The sequence below is a fragment of the Camelus dromedarius genome, chromosome 6 (assembly GCF_036321535.1).
Source record: "Camelus dromedarius isolate mCamDro1 chromosome 6, mCamDro1.pat, whole genome shotgun sequence".
In the NCBI taxonomy this organism is placed as follows: domain Eukaryota; kingdom Metazoa; phylum Chordata; class Mammalia; order Artiodactyla; family Camelidae; genus Camelus; species Camelus dromedarius.
Window position 1 is genome coordinate 24,109,646 of NC_087441.1, and position 21,551 is coordinate 24,131,196.

General features: G+C 38.1%; 1 protein-coding gene across 1 annotated transcript in view; it reads right to left on the reverse strand.

Moving 5' to 3' along the window:
• Positions 1-6,327: 6,327 nt before the first annotated feature.
• PEX7 (peroxisomal biogenesis factor 7) overlaps positions 6,328-21,551 on the reverse strand; it is a 74,000-nt gene continuing 58,776 nt past the window's right edge. Inside the window, exon 10 of the mRNA XM_031456411.2 lies at positions 6,328-8,173. Coding sequence (XP_031312271.2) covers positions 8,105-8,173 — 69 coding nt within the window. The 3' untranslated portion in view covers positions 6,328-8,104. The remainder of the gene's footprint in view (positions 8,174-21,551) is intronic.

The following is a 21,551-nucleotide window of genomic DNA, read 5'->3' on the forward strand; positions in this document are numbered from 1 at the left end:
GCCAGGCGTCCTCGCGGCGCGGCGGCTCCGTGTCCGACTGCCCCGCCGCTCCGGGGAGGCAGTGGCGGGGGCGGGGGACTCCGAAAAGTGGCAGGGGTGGGGGGCTGGTCTGAGAGGAGTGGCGGGAATCCTAGCGACAAGCGATTTGTAAGTAGGTGACGAGCTACGATGGGTTGCGTCCCGCGCGGTGTCACCGTCAGGGAGGACGCTCTGCGGCTGGAAGTCCGGGCAGCTGCCCCAAGCAGGACTCGACCCGCGCCCCTCGGGCACTCAGCACGCACCCGGGCGGGCTCTCGGGACGCGATACCCTCTCTTCCTGCATTGCCAGCTGCCCCCGCTTGTCCCTTCTTCCCAGCTCCTAGTTGAAGGGCGCGGGCTGGGGGATCCCGGGCACAGCTAAAGATGTTAGAAACCATAGGGTTCCAGGGTCGAGCACCGTTTAATAGCCGCAACAAGTGACAGCGCCCTCAGCCCCATTCCCCTCGAGCTGTAGCTGCTTTTCCACCCACGGTTCCTCCCAGTGTAGCCGCTGGACCTTGCTCAACCAGGGAAGGAAAAAACGTCGGTGCCAGCGGGCTGCGGGGCTAGCTGATGCTCGGGCGCCAAAGCCCCAACACTGTAGGAACCCACGGCCCCAGGACGCTGCCCGGGCGTGCTTCAGAGGGTGAAGCTGGCCCCTTCCTGCCCTGGGCGACGCGCTCCCCAGTTCGCGCGCCTTTCAGAGAGGGACGTGGGACTACGTTCGCGGCTGGGAGCGGGGTAGAGGGGAAGTTCCGGGGGGCGCCGTGGCCTCACGGGGCTGCGGAGCCTGGGGGCGAGGGCACGGGCACCTGTTTCAAGTGAGGCAAAGATATGAAATACGCAAAGAAAAAGCAGAAACTAAGTCTCTTAAGCGAGTAGCCTCTATCGGTTCCGGTGGATAGCCTGGGTGAGCGGGGAGAGACTGGCCGCTCTGGGGAAGGAGATGGGGGTGGAGGCGGGGTTCGAGGGCGTGGCCCCGGGGGCAGGTGCCCCGGACGTACAGCAGAGACCGGGTGTAGCTCTCTCTGGATCCCCGGGAACCCACTGCCGCCTGAGGAACCGTCACGAGCCACTTGGCCGGACTGGACAACCCCTACCTCCGCCTCCTCGGCCCCGGGCACGTCTGCCCGCCACAGGACTTGTGAACTGTTTCTTATTTGGCTAAGAGTAAAAAGAATGAAACTCATTTTCTGCTGGCAAAGACTTCTATGTCCCTTTGATCTGAATTTCGTTCCCTGGAAGATAATGTCCATACACGTAAATTCAGCAGCAGCAGCAGACGGGTTCGCTCAGCGGAGGTCACCGCTAAGAGTCAGACACAGTTTAGATTTCGCGCTACTGAAAACTTGACTTGGCCAAGGTTTGGGAGCTGAGAACAGAGCTGGAAATCGCCGCGCCCCACCTCTCCTTTCCCTTAATTTCTGTTATCCACCCATTCCCGCCGGAATCCCAACCTTCTAACCCCCACATTGCTCTGACACTCACGATCCATTTCTCTAGGAAGTCTTTTGTTTCTTCCCCCCATATTTCCACCTCTGTGCTGAAAGCAACACTTCCAGCCCAGAGGCTGAAGCCACAATTATGACTGCCGTGGCAGGAAAATAGCAGTTTACATCGGGGTCTGGCGGCACCGCTGCGATCCTTCATCTGGGCCGGCTTTGTAGTCTGGAAGCTCACTTTGGTGGGAGAGAGTCTGATTTAAACCAGTGCTCCAGCTCGTATGCCCAGGGCCTCATGGAACCCGCTCTCTGCCCCCCAACAGGTCGGCACTCAAGAAAACGTTTGCAGAATGGCCCACTGTGCCAACTTTTCCAGGAATAACACTGGAAAGCATTATACTGAACCCTATACTTCTGGTTCCCTGGGGAATTCTTGGGGTTTTGTAGCTACAAGCTATGGTTACACACTATTGGCTATTTTAGGAACTCTGTTGTTCAAGTGTTGACATTCCTTCTTTGGGAAATAATGAGGTTTGAAGCAACAGTTGAATTTATGTGTATGTTGTGGTATAAGTATATACTCAAAGTACACTCAGATAAAAAGCTTTGAAAATTAAATTTTTGAGATGTCAGCAAATAACACATTTCTACTTCTGGGGATCATTCCAATTAAAGGATTGTTGCTTTGAGCCATATTCAATGAATATAATAAAGAATTGTCTGCATGGACCTAGTTTTGGAATGATTCATTTCTGCCAGCAATTATAATTGCCTCCATTTGTGATACTAACATTAGGTAAAAGATTTGGGGCTGATTCAGCTATCTTACCCTTCTCATTTAGGCAAGAATATTTAGCTTAATGTTGAAAACCTACATTGGCATGAAACAGTACATTTTCTCCACTTTACTGCATATAATTCTTTTCCATTAGGGCTTTCATTTTTTAAAAAAATTAATACCATCTCCCACACGAGTTATTAGATAAGCTCATAAAAGAAAAATGGGAAATCTCTTAAAGAAAAATGGGAAAAACAAGAATACTATGTTTAGCAAGGTTAATTGTACATACATGTAGAGCTGAAGGTCAAAAAGCTATTTGACCTACTGGTATCCAGGGTCTAGACCCGAGCTCCATTATCTCAGGAGTTACACAATATATTTTGATGGCATTAAGTAAATCCTTTAGTTCATTCAACAAACACACAGAGCAAGTATTTTGTGCCAGCCAGTCAAAGATGAGCAGTCACCTGAGTCCTTAGGGATTCAGAGGGGGCAGTGAAGCAACACAATAACACTTATGCAGCAGTGGGGGCTTGTGGCAGAAACAGGAGAGCGCTGAGGAAGGCAATAACGTCAGCTTGAGAAGCATATCAGAGAAGGCTTCCTGGAGGAGGAAATAAGGTCTTATTTCATTATTTTAATTGTAAAAGTAACACATGCTCATTATAGTATGTAAAAGGAAAACTTTATAAATAATAAATGAACAAACTTTATAAATAATAAATGAACATGCTCTCTTCACTATTCTCACCCCCAGCTCCACTACACAGAGCTGACTACTGTTAAGAGTTTGGTGTGAACCTTTCAGTTTTTCTTGTACATATATTTATACATACATAATTGCCTTTATAAAATTAGGATATTGTATACACTTGTCTATAATGTGCTCTTTTTAAAATCATATCACGTTAACCAACTTCCAAGAGAGTCCCCAGAGATCTCTGGCTTCCTCATATTTACACCCTTGTTAACCCCTCCTCCCACATTGTCACAGTTGGTCTAAGTGACGAACAGCAAAATGCAGCAGAAATGATAGCGTCTCTCCTGAGATTAGTGTGTAAAAGACCAAGGCTTTCTTCTTGAATTTCCCCCTTCTCTGGTATTACTCTGGGGGGAAGCCAGGTGCCACGTTGTAGGGACTGTGGGACAGCCAGTGGAGGATTCAACATGGTGAGTATCTAAGGCCAGCTCACAATCCTGTGAGTGACTCTGGAAGCTGATCCTTCAGCCCCAGTTGGGCTTCAGATGTCTTCAGACCCCAGTGACAGCTTCACTGCAATGTCATGAGAGATTCTAAGCCAGAGCAACTCAGCTAAACCACTCTTGGGTTTCAAACCGCTAGAAACTGTAAAGCTGCTAGGTTTGGGGCTGATTTGTTACACAGAAATAGATAATTAATACACGTATCAGTAGCAATCTATTCATCCATGTCAGCACACACAGTTCTACCTTATTCTTTTAAATGACTCTTCTATAGTATAAACTTTCTTCTCTAGATAGCTGTCCAGGTTTTACCAAGCAATGATGTAATGAATACCCTAAAAACATTCGATCTTAGATATGTCTGTTAAGTATTTGGTGGGGGAGGGTGGGTGCAGGCAGGGAGTCCTAGAACTGGAACTGCTGGATCAAGGAGTTAATTTAAAATCTTTATTGCCAAATTGCCTTCCAGAAAAGTACATAACAGTACTCTCACTTTAATCAATGTTGGATATTATCAATATTTTGAATGTTTGCCAAGCTAATAAGCAAGAAAAAAATGGGCTCTCATTTTAATTTGCATTTCTTTGTCATCAATGAGACAAAGTTTGACTAAGTATCTTTTTGAAGTGTATTAAACATTTGTTTTTCTATTTCTGTGAACTGCCTGTTGATATCCTCTGCCCACTTTTATGTTTGGTTGTCTTCTTAGTGATTTTTAAGCACACTTTATAAGTTCTGGATATTAAACCATTTGCTACATAGGTTGCAAATATATCCTTCCAATATGTTTTCTGTCTTTTAGCTTTGCTATGGTGTGTTTTGCTATTTTAATTTTTGTATGTTGTCAAACTTTTTCTTTAGTTATTTCACATGACTTTCAAACGATGGGTAAGAACTTGCCAAGCCAAGAGCAGGGCAATCCAGGCACACAGACTAACTTGAGCAAAGACAGAAATGAAAACCTGCATTATTTACATGGGGAGTTTGTGAGCACACTGGTATTGCTGGAGCACAAAGTTCATGACAACGTGGAGAGAAGCAATGCTCCAAGGACTTAGCCCCACAGGACGTTGGCTGCCTGGTTAGTGAGCTTGAACTTTTCCCGTAGGCAATCCTATAAGCAGAGAAAGGTTTTATACAGAAATTGATGTAATCAGATTGCATTTCAGATCAGCCTCCGGCAGCTGTGTTGAGGAGGATGGCTCCGAGGGCACCGAACTAGAAACAGACACATCATTTAGGAAGCTTCTGTGATCATCCAGAGAAAAGCTAATAATGGCTTGAACCAGGGCAACAGTGGTTGGACTGAGGGGAAGAGACAGACTGGATAAGTGTTTAGGGGGTAAGAGACTTTGTGACCTATTTGCTGTGTCTTGGAGTGGAGAGGTGCGAATAAGGGAGGGAACAAGGATGGCATGTAGGACTTTACTTGAGTGCCTGGGTGGACAGTTCTGGCAACAAAAGAAAAAAGTATGTGCAGATGGAGCCCATTTAGTGAGCAAGATGAGTTTAGTTAAAAGAAAATGAGGGTATTATTTACAAGCCAGAAACAGACTCACAGACATAGAAAACAAACTTACAGTTATCAAAGGGGAAAGGGGAAGGTAGGGATAAATTGGGAGTTTGAGGATTAACATATACACACTGCTACATGTGGAATGGATGGACAATGGGGACCTACTGTATAGCACAGGGAACTGTATTCAGTATCTTGTAATAACCTGTAATGGAAAAATGAATCTGAAAAATACACATTTGTATCTGTATCTATGAAAATAACTGAATCACTTTGTTGTACACCTGAAATTAACACAACACTGTAAATCAACTACACTTAAATAAAATAAACCCCTTATGTGAAAAGAAAGAAAATGAGTGCAAAGGCTGTGGGAGACCTAAGTGGAGAAGGCAGGAGATTTGGGAATAGTCAGTGTAAAAGTGAAAAACATAAGTGAATTATCTCATTCAAGAAGAGGCCTGTTAAGTAAGAAATTAATGAATTCATTCCTGGAAGAGCCAAATTATAGCTAAGATATACAGTTAAAACATGCCAAAGGCAGAAGGGACAGGGGACTCTCAGCCTGGGTCTCCCTGGGTCATATACCTTGGTAGGGTCACTCCAGACCCAGGGTCAGCTTCTTAGCTCTTTAGATGTGAAAACACAATTTTGTCAGTTCTCTCAGACTGATCGGGGTCTAGTCACCAAAGAGTCCCACATCTTTCCTATTTCTCAGTGGGCCAACTTCTGTTCATTCTAGGAAAAGGAGGCCACGTGGCAGGACCATGGGTTTGGATTCAGTCATAGCAGATTTCAAATTCCAGCTCCATACTTCCTGACTATTATGACTCCCAAGAGCCTTCATTTCCTTGTCTGGAAAATGGGAGGGCTTCCTTGCAGGGACATTACCAAGATTAAAAGGGATAAGATACAGAAAGCATCTCATGTAGTGCCCAGATCACAGAAGGTGCTCAGTGACCTGAGTTCCCCTTTCCTGCATTCACTCTTCAGAGCTGTGCTGTCACTGCAGGTGGAAGAGGAACTTGGGGAGGCAGACAGGATGAAACCTAAGAATTCAGTAGCTAGGAGACAAATTCCGATTTCCTCAGAGAGAATGACTGGTTGTCCTCTGAAAGTCCAGAGGCTGCTTGATTTGTGAATTACCAAGAATTCAAAAATCTTGTGCATTCTCTTCCAGCACAGACTCTGGCTCATTTCCCTCTAGTTTTCCAATCCCAGCTCCAGGGAACCCACTGATAAATGTTCACCCACCCTCCTTCAGATTGAGAGACTCTAAGGACCTGAGTTAAGTATATGAAGTTAGTGTTTCAAATATCTCTAACATCCCCAAAATAGAGGGAAAAATAAATCAAGAGAGATGTTAGTTTTTAAATCACAAGTATTTGTTTCAAATGATTTTATTTTAAAAATCTCTTGCATTCTGAAAGAAAAATAATTTCATTTCATTGTAAATATGATCTGGGTTAGGTATTTTAAAAGGTCGATTATAAAGTCTGCTGATACAGAGAACATTCACTGTGAACTGGCTTTTACTGCACTGCACTTGGTCTGATAGTTCAGTTCTTATGGAGGGAAGCAACCTGAAACAGCTCTGTGAACCTACCTCATCATCCTGACAGTTCAAAGGGTGTGTCTGAGCTCCTTGTTCCTTACAATGCACTCACGTGAAGCAGTGTCCTCTTTCTGGGGCCTCTCAAAAAACAACTAGCATTGATTGGTCTAAAAACTGAAAAGTTATACTTTCCCTGAGATCATGCATTCATTTAACAAATATTCATTAAACACCTTCTAGGTGTTAGGCATGGTGCTAGGGCCAAGCCTGGGACTAGGATGAAGTCTTTGCCCTCAAGCCTTGGGCAATGAACTATGTACTTGACCAGACTTGCCATTTATGCTGCCAGTAGTAACTTTCTAGGATTTGAAGGCATATATTTTCAAGCCCACGCCTGGCTCCACCTTATGATTCCTTTGTTCTATCTCTTATGTAGTCTTGTTTTTTGCATTTTGTAAGTACTCCATTTTTTCTGTACCAAGTGAACAGGAAATATGTAAATTAGAAAATACACATTTATTTTAATTTATTTATTTTTCTGATTAAAGTATGTTTTGCTCTTTAAAAATTCTCAAAAACTTGTTAAAATTTGATGACAATTTTTGACATTTATAACACACTTTAATACTATATAAAAATATAAATGTTATGTAAAGTTATCTATTTTACTAATCTTTCCCTTTAATCTACTTTTTTTCACAGGTCATCAGCACCTAGAGATTTTTCAAGACTTAGGGAGGTAGTGAGGAGGGTTTATAGCATTACTTAGGGCTTTCATGACTTAGTTTCAAGGGTAATTTCATGAAACCCTAGTAGGACTTAAGACTTTTTGGCCAGTGACCAGTTTTTTTTTTTTTTTTTAATTTGATATAATAGTAGAGAAATAAGAGGAGAGAAATATAGGGTCATGAATATAATATCTAAAAATATTTGTTTAAATGTAAGAAACACATTAAGCCCTCACTCTCAGCATTCCATGTTTTTAAAGCATGACAGACACCAATCCTTGAGAGAATCTCATTCACTCTGTGTGTCAAGCATACAGTAGCTGCTCAGTATGGCTGACTGACTCATGCTGACTTATTCAGCAGTTATTAGAACCCTGTTACTGAACCATAGATACCTCTATGTTATACAGTATTATACTCATATAGATACTATATTAGAAAAAGCAACCTTGCTGGGGGTGTCATAAAATCATAAATGACCAAGGGATGCAGTTTATTGTGATTTTTATCAAGAGCAGTGATTGTATTTTACATCAAAAATGACAATTTAAAAAGGAAATATATCACTATCATATAATCTACAGACCTCTATATTTAATCCATTTTATAGTAGAGAGGTTATATTTTAACAGATACTATACGATATACCATAACATCAATTATTTCTTAGGTTTTTAAGAAATATGGCTTATGTACCAGGCTTAAATAGTGAGCCAAAGTCTTTATCAGCTGCCTCAAAACTGATTCCAGATGAAATCTGAATATATATAAAAGCATAAAATCTCTGTTATCAATCATTTAATTCCTGTTAAGCAATGTTCTTCAGTCAATATCCTTTGTTTCTGAATGGAGTAGCTTATCTCAAGCAGGCATGGTAAGACAAACAGGATCATATATCTTTATCGTTTCATCCCAAGCACAGTCAGCCACCTAGAAAACAAAAAGGAAGCAAGAGGAAACATAACCTACAAACGTTCAAAACTGGCAGCAAAAGCCTAAGTCATTTAGGCTGCAAGTAGATCATCCACCAGCAAACATGTCTTTAAATAGGAAGAACAGAGAGTTACATTTTTGAAAAAAGGTCTGTTCTCCCTTTTCAAGATACATTTTGGGGATTGTTTCCAATTGATTGAAGTTGCCTATAAGGATTTCCCATCAGAGCTACATAATTCCCTGTATCCTGAGATAAATGTTGAAAAGATACATTCCTGAACTGTGAACCAAGGCACTATACTAGCTATTTTGGGGATAAAAAAAAGGAGATGAAGTACAGTTCTTGCCTTCAAAGAATGTCTCATACAAAAACCAAAGTGGAAAGTGCCCTAATAGAGACTCCCAGGGGAGGGACTATTGGAATCCAACTGGGGCAGTGTCAGAAGACTTCGCAAATGCCGTGGCATTCATACTGGCCCTCTCTAGGGGCAGAAAGGGACATTCAAGTCTAAAAAGTCATATAAAACATGAAGGGAAGACAGTTCGTCATGCTTGGGAAAGGTGTGTTAAAAATTTGGTTAGTGTAGCAATGTCTCAGGGAGTAAGATTAATATATAAAATCAATTACATTTCTGTATATTAACAGGAAAAACTAAAAAATTAAAATGAAAAATTCATTTATAATAGCATCAAAATACAGAATACTTAGTAGTACATTTAACAAAAAATGCAAAATGCATTTAACAAAATGCAAAAAGATACTAAAACATTACTGAGAGAAATTAAAGGCACAAATAAATAGAAAATATACCATGTTCATGAGTTCAATACTGTTAAGAAGTTAAATCTCCCCCAATTTATAAATAATTCATAATCCCAGCAGACTTTTTAATAAAAATGTACAAGGTGACTTTTAAAGTTTACATGGAAATGCAGAAGACCTAGAATAGCCAAAAAGATCTTGAAAAAGAACGACAAAGTTGTACTACTTACACTACCTGACTCAAGACTTATAAAACTACAGTAATCAAGACAATGTACTATTGGAGTAAGGCTATACAAGCAGATCGAAGGAACAGAATAGAGCTCAAGAACAGACCCCATACTTGGAAAACTGCTTTTCAACAAATGTACCAAAACAATCCAACAAATAATGCTAAAACTGAATGTCCATATGGAAAAAAATGAGCTCAGTCTCAATTTCACACCGTAAACAAAAGTTCATTTGCGATGGATAGACCATAGACCTAAATACAAAAGTTAAAGGTATAAACCTTTTAGAAGAAAACACAGGGAAATATATTCTCAATCTGAAGCTAAATAAAGATTTCTTAAACAGGGCACAGAAAGCCATAACCATAAAAATTAGATAACTTAGACTCAATCAAAAATAAAACTTTTGATCATCAAAAGATACTGCTTCAATATCTTATAGGTACCTATAATGAAAAAGAATATGAAAAGGAATGTATGTATGTATATTTATGACTGAAACAGTATGCTGTACACCAGAAATTGACACAACATTGTAAACTGACTACACTTTAATTAAAAAGAAAAAAGATACTGCTAAGAAACTAAATAAACAAGACACAGAGTGGGAGAAAACAGTCACAAAATGTACATCTGGCAAAGAACTTACATCCAGAATATATAAGTAACTATCATAACTTAATAATAAAAAGATAACCCAATTAAAAATGAGCAAAAGACTTTATTAACATTTAAAAATATATATGAATGACCAATAGGCACATGAAAAAATGTTCAACATCATTATCACTAGGGATCAAGGGAATGCTAATAAAAACAACAATGAGATACCATTACATACTCATGAGAATGGCTAATATTAAAGATAGACCATATCAGAAGAGAGGGTACAGCTCAAGTGGTAGAGTGCATACTCAGCACACATGAAGTCTTGGGTTCAATCTTCAGTATCTCCATTAAAAAGGAATTAAATAAGCCTAATTACCTACCACCACCCCCAGCCCCCCAAAAAAGATAGACGATATCAAATGTTAGCAGGGATTAAGAGCAGCTATAGGTCTCATACCTTGCTGGTATAACCACCCTGGAAAACTGGCTGTTTCTTATAAAGTTAAACATATACCTAGTGATTCCAGTCCTAGAGGTTTTTCTAACATATATTAAAACATCCTTACAAAACAACATATACAAGGATGTACACAGCTACTTCATTCACAATAGCACAAAACTGGTAACAACCAAAATGTCCCTTGACAAAAGAAATTGTGGTAAATGCATAGAACAGAATGTTGCAAAGCAATACGAAGGTGGAAACTACTGATGGATGCGACACCATAGACAAATCTCACAGATAATAAGCAGAGGGAAAGAAGCCAGAAACAAAAGAGTACATACAGGAGATTCCATCATATGAGTTCTAAAACAGGCAGAACTAATCTAAGGTAGACAAAAATATTAGGGCAATGATTTGCTTTGTCTTTTCAGCTAGTGGTAGGGGTGGGACTAGAGAGAGATTAAAAGGGGATAAAAGAGAAATTTGGAGGAAGATGCAAATGTTTCGTATTGCGATGGGATGTAGATTACACAAATCTGTTTGTCAAAAGCCTATAGCTAGGATTTGTACATTCAATGTATGTAAATGATACCTAAAAATAGTAAGAATAATAATAACAGTAACAATCATAATAAATGAATGAGGAGTGGGTTATGAGTAAAGGAATAAATAAAACAAGAGTGTTGATAATTGCTGAAGCTGGGTAATGGAAGTGCATTATCCTATTGTTTGTTTTTTTTTTATGTTTGAAAATTTCCACAATTAAAAAAAAGAAGAAATGTAGATGGTAACATGAAGGATGAAGTCCAAAAGAGAGATTTGACCAAAGTTATTTGCACTGTATTTCCTGCCCTTTAATGGCTGCAAAGGCTGAAAGTTACACAAGGGAACTCATAGTCTTGGTCAATCTAATTACTTGGCTGTCACCATAGAATACAAGAACTGCTCAGATTAATCGGAACATATTAACTCCTTACCATTCATTTACAATATCTTAGATCAGAATTGAAGCTAGAGAAAACATTAGAGACCTTTTAGTCAAACTTTCTTAATGTAAGCATTAAAAACCAGACTCTTCAAGATTTGGTTGCTACCCACTTTTTTGTTTCTCATTGCACGAAGCTCACACACTCAAATTCGGGGATCTTGTTCGTGCCTCTGTGCTCTTGTTTCTGTCGCTGATACCCTCCTCTGAACAACCTCTCTCTCCCTCCCCTTGCCTCTGCCCCTCACCTGTTCTGCCTGGAGAGGATACCTCTCTTTGGAAGAATCCTTCTAAGCACCACCTCCTCTATGAAGTCACGCACAGTGCCGTCATACTCGGCTGTACTTATTTATTGACATGCATGTCTTCAGCTCTTTGAGGGCGTGGACCATGTCTTGCTATAACATAACAATGACTCAATAAAGATTAGCTCAAAGAATGTATTTTACAGATTAAGATCACAGAGAATATCTTTTTCTCATGTTCACACTAAAGCAGCAGAGCTGGAACCGGAAGGTCAATCTGTTGAGTCTGTCCACTCAACATCAAAGGCCAATTGCATTCACTATCTGCCTAATCCTGCAGTTGTAAATTTTTATATCACGAGACACAAAGATCATTATAAGAATTTACCCGTCTCATCTATGTATATTTTTTTCCAAGTGCTGGGCCTTGTCTGCATGTTAAGTGTCAACTATTATGGAAAAGAGAATCAGAGAAATGACACTTAGGCTTCTAATATAAGGGAACCGTAAATTATGTTTCTGAATCCTTATTAGCACTCTTCAATCCAGCTTCTCATTTACGCAGAACTTGCGATAACTAACAAATGTCAAGGCACTGAATCAGCAAATGTTCATAACTTTATACTAAATTAGTTGGTAGTATGAGAAAGACTTAAAACTGCAATAATACAGAATTATGAATAGATGTTTCAAATTAATGCAAACACTATTTCTCTACTAACTAATTAAATCCCATCTGGTGCTGTAAGTTTAAAAAACCTTACAATTAAAAAAATAATAATGAGGGAAGAAAAAAAGCACTTTACTAAACTAATAAAGAGGCTCCAGATTCTTTAAGGTAGGCACTGTAGAGACTTCTCAGTAAAGGAAACATGACTGTGTGGTCCCCAGGGGGCCAGGGTTGAGGTGGGGGGCTCTCATTAATTACCATCACTACCCCAATGGCCTTGGAGATACTACTTCTACTTAGTTCTATGACTGAGGAAAACACGAGCCTATTTTTTTAAATGACCTATCTGAGGCCACCTATCTGAGGCCAGCCTGAAAGACATTGAAAAAAAAAAAGAAAGACTTTGCTAAAAAGAAGGGTTAACAAAAGAACCAAAAAATATGTAAGTAAAGCAAATGAGATAAAAATAAATAATCTGCATTACAGGATGAGATCCACTCATTCTTTAGCTTGTTAAACTCAGCAAGGAATCTCCCCAGCTCCCATCCTGCTTCTTCATGACAAAGCCATCTTTCCCTCCCATTCCCAGGAATGCACTCCTGGCCATGAAGACTCCTTCTAGGCCAGACTCACGATAGAGAATAAGAAGATGAGAACAGGGTATCTCCTTTCTCATTTACTGAAGATCCTCTTTCTCCATTTCAGTCTCCAAGAGAGGACTCACTACTTTGCCCATTACTTTGCTGTCGGGAAAAACTGAAAGACTGCAATCAGCAAAACACTGATAGGTGTTCTTTCAGTGGAATGCTGGCATTGTCCTAAGGCCCCACCGGGTTACCTGATTCTATAGGGGTCTATGCCTTCCACTGTCTTTGACTGGATTATTTTACAACTCTGAAGTTATAGAAAACTGATAGTAATCAAATGATTCTCATCCATTAAAGTTGCAAGTGAAGGTCGTCCTGTGAAGATGCAGCTGATGCCTCGTCCTGTCCCCTAAGAGGTGATTCTAATCATTAAAAGTTATTGCCCTGTGGATATTGACCAGTTCTCACCTATTAGTAAATTCATTTCCACATTCAGCGATTGCCTATATGTGTCTGTTCTTTGGTTCATTTGAGCTAGTTGTAAAAATCTTTCATGAGTTATGTAAAATTTTTGACACATGTTCATGTTATGTTTGTACGAGAGCCATGATTGCTGTTTTGAAAATCATCCTTTAACATGGCCACAGAAAAGCCATTCTATTTAAAGAACAAACATGAAATAGGGAGAAGGGGCCAATAATTATACTAGAAAAAGAGGCTAAGAATAATTGCTAAAATTGGGTATGAATTGAGCTCTATCTACACCTTCTGGCAGCAAAGGTGGAAAAGGCAAACAATAATATAAGACATGCAAATATCATGATAAATTTACCAGCTCATCAAGAGAGAAAAGGTTTTTCCTGGCACCTGACTATTAGAGAAATTTATAGTATAGCACCATTACAAAAATCATTCAATGCCAAAAGAGTGGGTTTACAAGAGATATTAAAGTCATTTTTCATATGGCTGTTCCTTTTTTTAAATAAACATCTCAATCTCAAATAAGCCAAAAGCATACTATTAAACTGTAGTTTCCTGGTGGCATTTCTATGGGGCAGTGGTTCTCAAGCTTTGACGTGCGTTAGAATCACATGGACGGCTTGTTAAGACACAGATGACTGGTCCCCATCCTCACAGCACTGGTTCTCAAGGTGCGGTCCTGGGAGCAGTTTCATTGGTATCACCTAGGGCTGATCTATAGCCTGGGGTCTTTAAACCACAATCTACAGATGGGCTTCAGAAAGTCCACAAATGCAACATTTTGTGTGTATATACATTTCAGGGGAAGGGAAGTATTCTAGGCAGTCGATAAATAAGAATAAATGAAGACCAGAGAAAGACAAATACCATATGGTATCATTTATATGTGGAATCTAAAGAATACTATAAATGGATCTACATGCAAAATAGAAACAGGCTCACAGATATAGAAAACAAATGTTACCAAAGAGGAGGGGAAGTGGGAGAGAGACAAATTTGGGGTGTGGGATTAATAGATACAAACTACTATATATCTGATAGATAAGCAAGGATACACTGTATAGCACAAGGAATTTACTCATTATCTTGTAATAACCTATAATGGAATATAATCTGCAAAAATACTGAACCACTATGCTATACACCTGAAACTAACACAATAGTCTAAATCAACTATACTTCAACAACAAAAAAAGAATAAATGAAGAACTAAGAGCTTTAGCTTTAAGGCAACTAAATTTCATTTTAAGTCCTCTGATGAAACTCTTAATCTTTTGAGAGAGGCTTTTTCCTGACTCCTGTCTGACTCCTGTCTAAGGTTTCTTGAAGGCTGGCTGCCAAGGCCTATCTTGTTTGACCCTCTCCCCTTATAGTGAGTGTGCATGTGGACACCACAGGGCAGGAGCCTCCAGGTCCTACATCTTCTGTCCAAGGATATTTCAGTGGAAAATTTATTTCTTATCCTGCAAGCCCCCATTTGTAGTACATTTCACCCCTCTGTCCTCTAAATTTTCTTTAATCTGAGATCAAAGCATAAACTTTATTAAATCAAAATGAAAATTATCAACATTACAGAAGAAATGGTTTGCCAAAATGTTTTATATTTCTTTGCTTAATGTAAAATTTGAAGAGAGGATCAATCTTTTCCATTGTTATTTTTAAAAGCTGCTATCGTATAGGATAGTGAAAAATACCTAATAGGGTAAGATTCCATATAACTTCTGTTTTTAGTTATTTCAATTTCACTTTTAATAGCACAATATTTCTAAGTTTTAAGAATTAGCACACTAATCAGAAATATGAATTTCTTGCTATTGCCCTAATGCTTGTTTCTTTAAAACATCTAATGAAGCATTCCTGAAAAATTGAATAGAAATTTATTATCTGTCAATATAGCCTATTAATTTCTGAATACAGCTATAACACATACATCATGACATCATCATATATGGAATGCTTGAGAGCAGCTGTATTAAACAAATATTTTACCATTTCCTATGTGCAAAGTATGGGGCTAGAGTCTACAGTAGACCCAAGGATATTTAAGAAACATATCTAGTCAATAAGGAGTTTATAATAAAAATTAATCATTGGTGGCTCAAATAAGACTTGATCCTTAATAATAATGATCCTATAAATGCAAATTTTGGAAAAGGAAACGTTATAATGAAAATACCAGACTTTCAATACATGCATAGTTTAGAAAATGAATTTATATTCCTTAATTTTATCAATTTTCTCCATTGTATTAAAATGTTTACGTATGCCATCAATAAGGTAATTTACTTCAAATGATTTAATATGGCTGTTAATATAACAAGAATTCCTATGGACCCATTAAGAGATTTACTTTATTGACAAGTTTTCCATATTTCCTATTTATCATTACACTCCGTTCTCTCAATTTTATGGACAATTGCTTTTGCTCTTTGGAAACTTGTTCAATCCACTATAATTATCTTTATGATATATGACCTCTTTGGCAAAAATGTACCAGAGAAATAGACTGAAGAATGTAGAGAGAATGAAAGAAATCACTAAGTCAACTCTATTTTGAAAAAGCAGCCTGTTTATTATGTTGCAGTGTATTAAAATTATGGGCTAAAGAAAACACATCTTATTTACTCAACCAGCTTCCCAAAGGAAGAAACTACAGAGAAGAACCTGGTTTATTATGTTAATCACTATGGAGTTTAAGAAGAAATAAGGAAACTGTTGACTAATATACTAAAAAAAAAAAAAGTCCTTTCATTCATTCATGCCCTCATATACTCACTTAGTATATATATACACTGGGTAGTTTCTATTAATTCACTATCTAACTCCTGGCACATGGTTGGCACTCAAATATTTACTGAAGCAGGAAAAAAATGGGGGTTGGGGAGAAGGAGAGAAGGAAGAGAAGACGTTGTCCTGGACTTGGAAAGGCAGAAATAACTCTGCATAAGCAGAAGTGGAGGAGAGCAAAGGAAACAGTGGCAAATGATGACAAATAATAAAATGTAATTGGTATGTAATAGCAAGATTACCTAGGACAGTGAGAAATAAAATTAGAAAACAACACAGATTATATTGAATCTTGGTAGCAAGATTAACAGTTCAGACTCCACCCTGGAGATAATGAGCTGCTTCTTCAAAGATTTCTGACATGACATGATGAAGATGACAATGTAACTGTGCTGACTTGCAAATTAAAACTGGTATATATATAACTAGTATGGCAGAAAGTTAATGGTCAGAGTAGTCAAAGGGCAATCACAGGAGTGGCTGACCATGTATTACAAAAGGAAGAAGACTTGTTAGGAGGCAAATGTAATATTCTTATTAGATTGGAAAGGCCTAAAAAAATGGCAGCCATAAAGGAAAAAAAATGTATTCTGTTACAAGAACATGGTATGTCTGTTCATTTATTCCAGTCTTTTTCTTAAAGGTCTCTTAGTAAAGGTATATAATTTTCTTCATCTAGAGTCTTGCACATTTTCGAATTTTTATTCTTTTATGTTCCACACATACACACAGTTGTTGTTGTCATGTAAAAATAATTTTTTCCATTTTATTTTCTAATTGATGATTACTGGTATCTACACAGTATTCATTTTTGCATATTTTTACCAATCTTATTTTTAGTACGTTTGAAGTGAATGCTTTTGGATTATAACATTTAACAACTGTATGAAGTACAAATAAAGATAAAATTTTCTACCTTTTAAAAATATTTATATTCCATTTTGTTTTCTCCTATTACTAATTGGCTACAATTTTTAGAACCATGTTGATTAACAGCAGTAATGGTGGTAAATCTCATATTATTCCTGCCTTTAATGGGGCCACTGGTATATTTCAGGTCAAGGACTAAGAAAATCAGATTTGCGTTATGGAAAGCTCTCCCCATAAGCAGTGCTGAGAATCAGTGGAATGATGGAAAGAGATCAGACACCAGTTCAGAGACTACTGTAGTAATCCAAGGCAGAGATACTAATAAATGCTTATCTAAGGCAGTGGAGCTAGAAGGGCATGGTCCACATTTTAGAGATACTGGTGAGGAAAAATTCATAAACTTGATGTCATTTGAATTTAGGGGTGCCAAGAGAAACAAGAGAATCAGGATGATTTCCCAGTCTCTAGTCTGGCTCCATCACGCAATCAATTGACCAGGTTAAGAATACTGAAGGAAAAGTAATACAACATCTATTGTGACTACACAGTAAAGGCAATTGGATAAATGGGTCAAGCATCACTAGCATACAATTAAATGACAGCTTCAAGGTGCATAAAAGAGGACTAAGACTTGGATATTGGAGAATATCTGCTTTCGGAAGGACGGTAAGGAAGAAACTGGCAAAGGAAATGAAGATATTTAGCAGAGGTAAGGGGCAACTGGTTAGCATGGTGAGCATTAAAGCAACAGGAGGGGAAGATTTTTCTCTAAAAAAACCAAAATTATATAGCTCAAAAAAAAGTCTGAGAAAAGGTTAACTTGGTTTTCAGGAGCTTTTACTGGTGAAATTTTGGGGTTTAACTTCAACTGAATGATGAAAGAGAGACAGATATGAGGGCTTAAAAGAGAGTGTTGACTTTAAGAAACTAAACACAACAGGTAAACTACTAATTCTTGATGTCTAATGATAGAAGAGAAACCAAATTTACTGATAGGACGGTAAAACAGTGGGGTCAAGTGAGTTTTGAAAATAGAGAAAAGAACTGATTGAAGATCTTATGAAAATAAAAACCAAACCAAAAAAAACAAACAAACAAAAACGCCTATGGATTACTGGGGAAGCAAAGATCTGGATGAAGCCAGTGAGAAAATTAGGAACTCACTGGAAAGAGGGTGGAGGGTAGAGACAGGACATAAATATTCTGAGATGACAGGGCTGGAAGAAGGTATTCATTCTTGTCTATTTTTACAATAAAGGAGGAGGTAAGAAAAAATGTCCAGAGTGTTTATGATCCTGTAGAAGGGTGAGGAAAGGTATTGTGGAGAATGGTCTAGAAAATCAAAAAGACTTCAGAGGTAAGTTGAGTAGGACCAAGAGCCTAAATGAAGCTTTTTTGAAAAAGTAATTTGTCATGTGTCAGGTTAGCATTTTTGCTTGTTTTTTAAAGAAGCAATGCTCTATAGTCTAGAGAGAGAAAAATGAGCAAGACAGTGGCTGACTGATTCAGGAACAGGAGCCCAGGGGCAGCAGAGGCCAAGGTATCAACAGTTCTGGAAACTCTCACTTCAAGGGCTGTCCATGCAGTGCAGGGGGCAGTGGACACAGGAGACACCAAGACCCTACAGAGCTGGAACTGGGGAAGGGTTTACAGCTGGGGGAAAACAAGCACCTGTTATACAATTTTAAACTAAAAATTATGCAATTACAAGAGCATCAAAGAGGAAACAACAGGGACTAATGCCTGAGGACACTGGATGCTTCTGGCACATGTTCTTTTCAACTCTAACGCTAGTCTGTGACAGATGCAGAAAATACCACCTCAGATTAAAGGTAAACAGGATGGATATTCTAACTCCCAATAATGCTAGTCATCTTCTAAACTCTGATTTTCTAATCTCATACTGAAACTTTAAAAATGTTATCCACTGTCAACCTTTAAGCCTGATATCTAAGATTGTGGGAACAGAAATTTGAATCAAAACATGAGCTGAATTTTTTTAATGATACTCTATTTTTTGTTGTTTCTTTATTATTTTATTTTTTTAGATTGAGATAGAACTGACATATAACATTAGCTTCAAGTATACAATATAATGATTCAATATATATAGAGAGAGCTTGTATTGTTTTTACTAAAACATCAATAAAGCCAAAGATACTTTAAAAAACACACCTACGGATCTAGTTTAAATCAGAACCAAAACTAAGCATCTTCCACTGAAACAAAATGAAAATATACAGTTTCTTCCACCCTATTTTAAGGAAAAATCTTTATAGTATCTACATGTTCCTATCATGAATAGAAAATTCATTCATTAAAGATTATGTTTACCAAGTATTTGGGAGTCCCAGAAGGTAAATTCATATATGTGGTATAACCACAACTATGAAAAATATGTACACAGAATGACTGGAACAGTAGTTACCTGGGAAAGAGAGAGGGATAAGACTCAGGAGGAAGCTGGAGTGGGCTTTCTGGGATGCTGGGAGTGTTCTATACTTAAACTAAATGGTGGTTACACAGGTATGGTGTCGCTTCTTGATAACTTATTCAGTTGTGCACTTAAAATAAGTGCATTTTGCAGTATAGGTGTTACACTTCACATAAAAATTCCTAAAGAAAGGACTGAAAGGAAATATATTAATATGGTGTAACAGAGATTCCTTCTAGAATGGCAAGACCATGGGTAATATTCTTTCTTTTAAATACAATTTCCCAATTTCATCATGGCAAAAAATGATAAATTTATTAAACATACAGAGTGGTATCTTGGAATGAACTAATAATGTCTACTTTAAAAGAGATTTAAAAGAGAAATAACTATCTTCCAAAAGAAACATGTAATGATATATAAACCTGCACCCAGCTTATATAATACTAAACTAAGTATCAATGAGCATTTAAAAAGAACAGAGTCGATACTGCAGAGTACAAAGTCAGGGATTCTAAAAATACATTAATACAGAAAAATCCCAATTATACAAATGGGTATATTACAGATCTAGAATCAGAAGCCTAAAAGCAGAAGAAAAAAAAAGGTTTCCAATTTAGAAATAATAAGGATAAGAGAGAAAAGTGAAAATGCCAGGACCATACAAGCCATGATCAGATGAAAAAAATTCAAAGCAAAATTTTCTGAAGTGAAAGATGACTTCAGCCTGGTTAACAAGAGAGGGCATAGAGCATTTCTCAGCAATTATCCTTAAAGAATGACCTCAGACACTTATTTGTCAAGTTTTAAACCTTTAAAGACAAGATCTTACATTTTGTCAAAAAGGGGTTATAATATAAGAATGTCTTTGGATCTCATTTTTCAGATCTCTAAGAAGGGAGAAGCTAAAAAGAAAATTATAAATACAAGAAAAATCTCTTTTAAGACAGGGAATATATTAAGACACAGAAGCCCATAAGTAATATCAACAAAGTTCCACTCTTGTAAGATCATCACAAAAGATGATAAGTTTTTGAAAGTAGATGGAAAGGCACTTTCTAAGAGGTGAGAGAAAGCTATTTCCTAAGAAAACAAACTGAAGAAAGAGTAAAATTAAATCAGCATGCAATTAGTAAACTTGATTACATATTTGTGAGAATGAAGGATAAATATGTCAAAAATAAACTACCAACTATACCAACAAAACATTAATGTGGTAGATTTTAAATGGCTACAAATTCTTTGCAGCTACATCCATCAAGACGCAGAGTCTCTCGTTCACACTTTGAATCTGAGCTGGCTTTGTGACTTGCTTTGCCACAGAAGGAATGCTGTGTGACTTCGAAGTCCAGTCCCAAAGATACCTTACAGATTTTGCTCTTGCCCTCCTGGAAATCTACAACTGCTAATTGAAGAAGCCTGGACTCATCTGGAGACACGTGGCTCAGAAGACAACCAGTGCTACACCCTACACACGTGCATGAGGCCACCTAGCACTGTTTAAGCCAGATGACTGGAGCCACATGAGTGACCCCAGGTGAGACCAACAGACCAACTGGCCTCAGTTCTTTTGAGCTTAGCCCAAATTGCTGACTCACAGAATTGTGAGCAGGAAAACTGTTGTTTAGTCCACTAAGTTGCGGGGGAGTTTGTTATATAACAATAGATAACTGAGACAAAATAAGTGAGAGAAAAATAGGACTAAGAACTTGATTCTTATTTCCCCTAGAAAGAAGTTTAATGTTACTTGGTAAAACTATACATTAATAATTTAAATAATCCAAATATATGACAATGGCACTCTCCAAGACCTGGGTGAGGGACTGCCATGTGTCGGGGAGGCACACATGCTGCCTCAGGTCACAGTCTGGGGATCAGAGAGATGGATTAACAGAAATACATGAGAAGAAAAGGGTCTATCTAGAATTCTTTCTTCAGCACTGCCATGTTTCAATAGGTACATTACAACTTTTTTTTGCAATTGGAATAGCAAACAGGTATTATTTTTTAAATTATTTTTTATTTTATTTGGGGAGGGAGGTAATTAGGTTCATTTATTTATTTATTTTTAATGGAGGTACCGGAAATCGAACTCAGGACCTTGTGCATGCTAAGCAGGCATTCTACCACTGAGCTGTACACTCCTCCTGATTATTTTATTTAAAAAATCATCTATAATAAATATTTTTCTCAGAAAAGGAGCTAGTTCACTTAAAGCACACTGTATTAACATTAAAGATAACGCCATCTCATCCACTGTGATTTCAGTT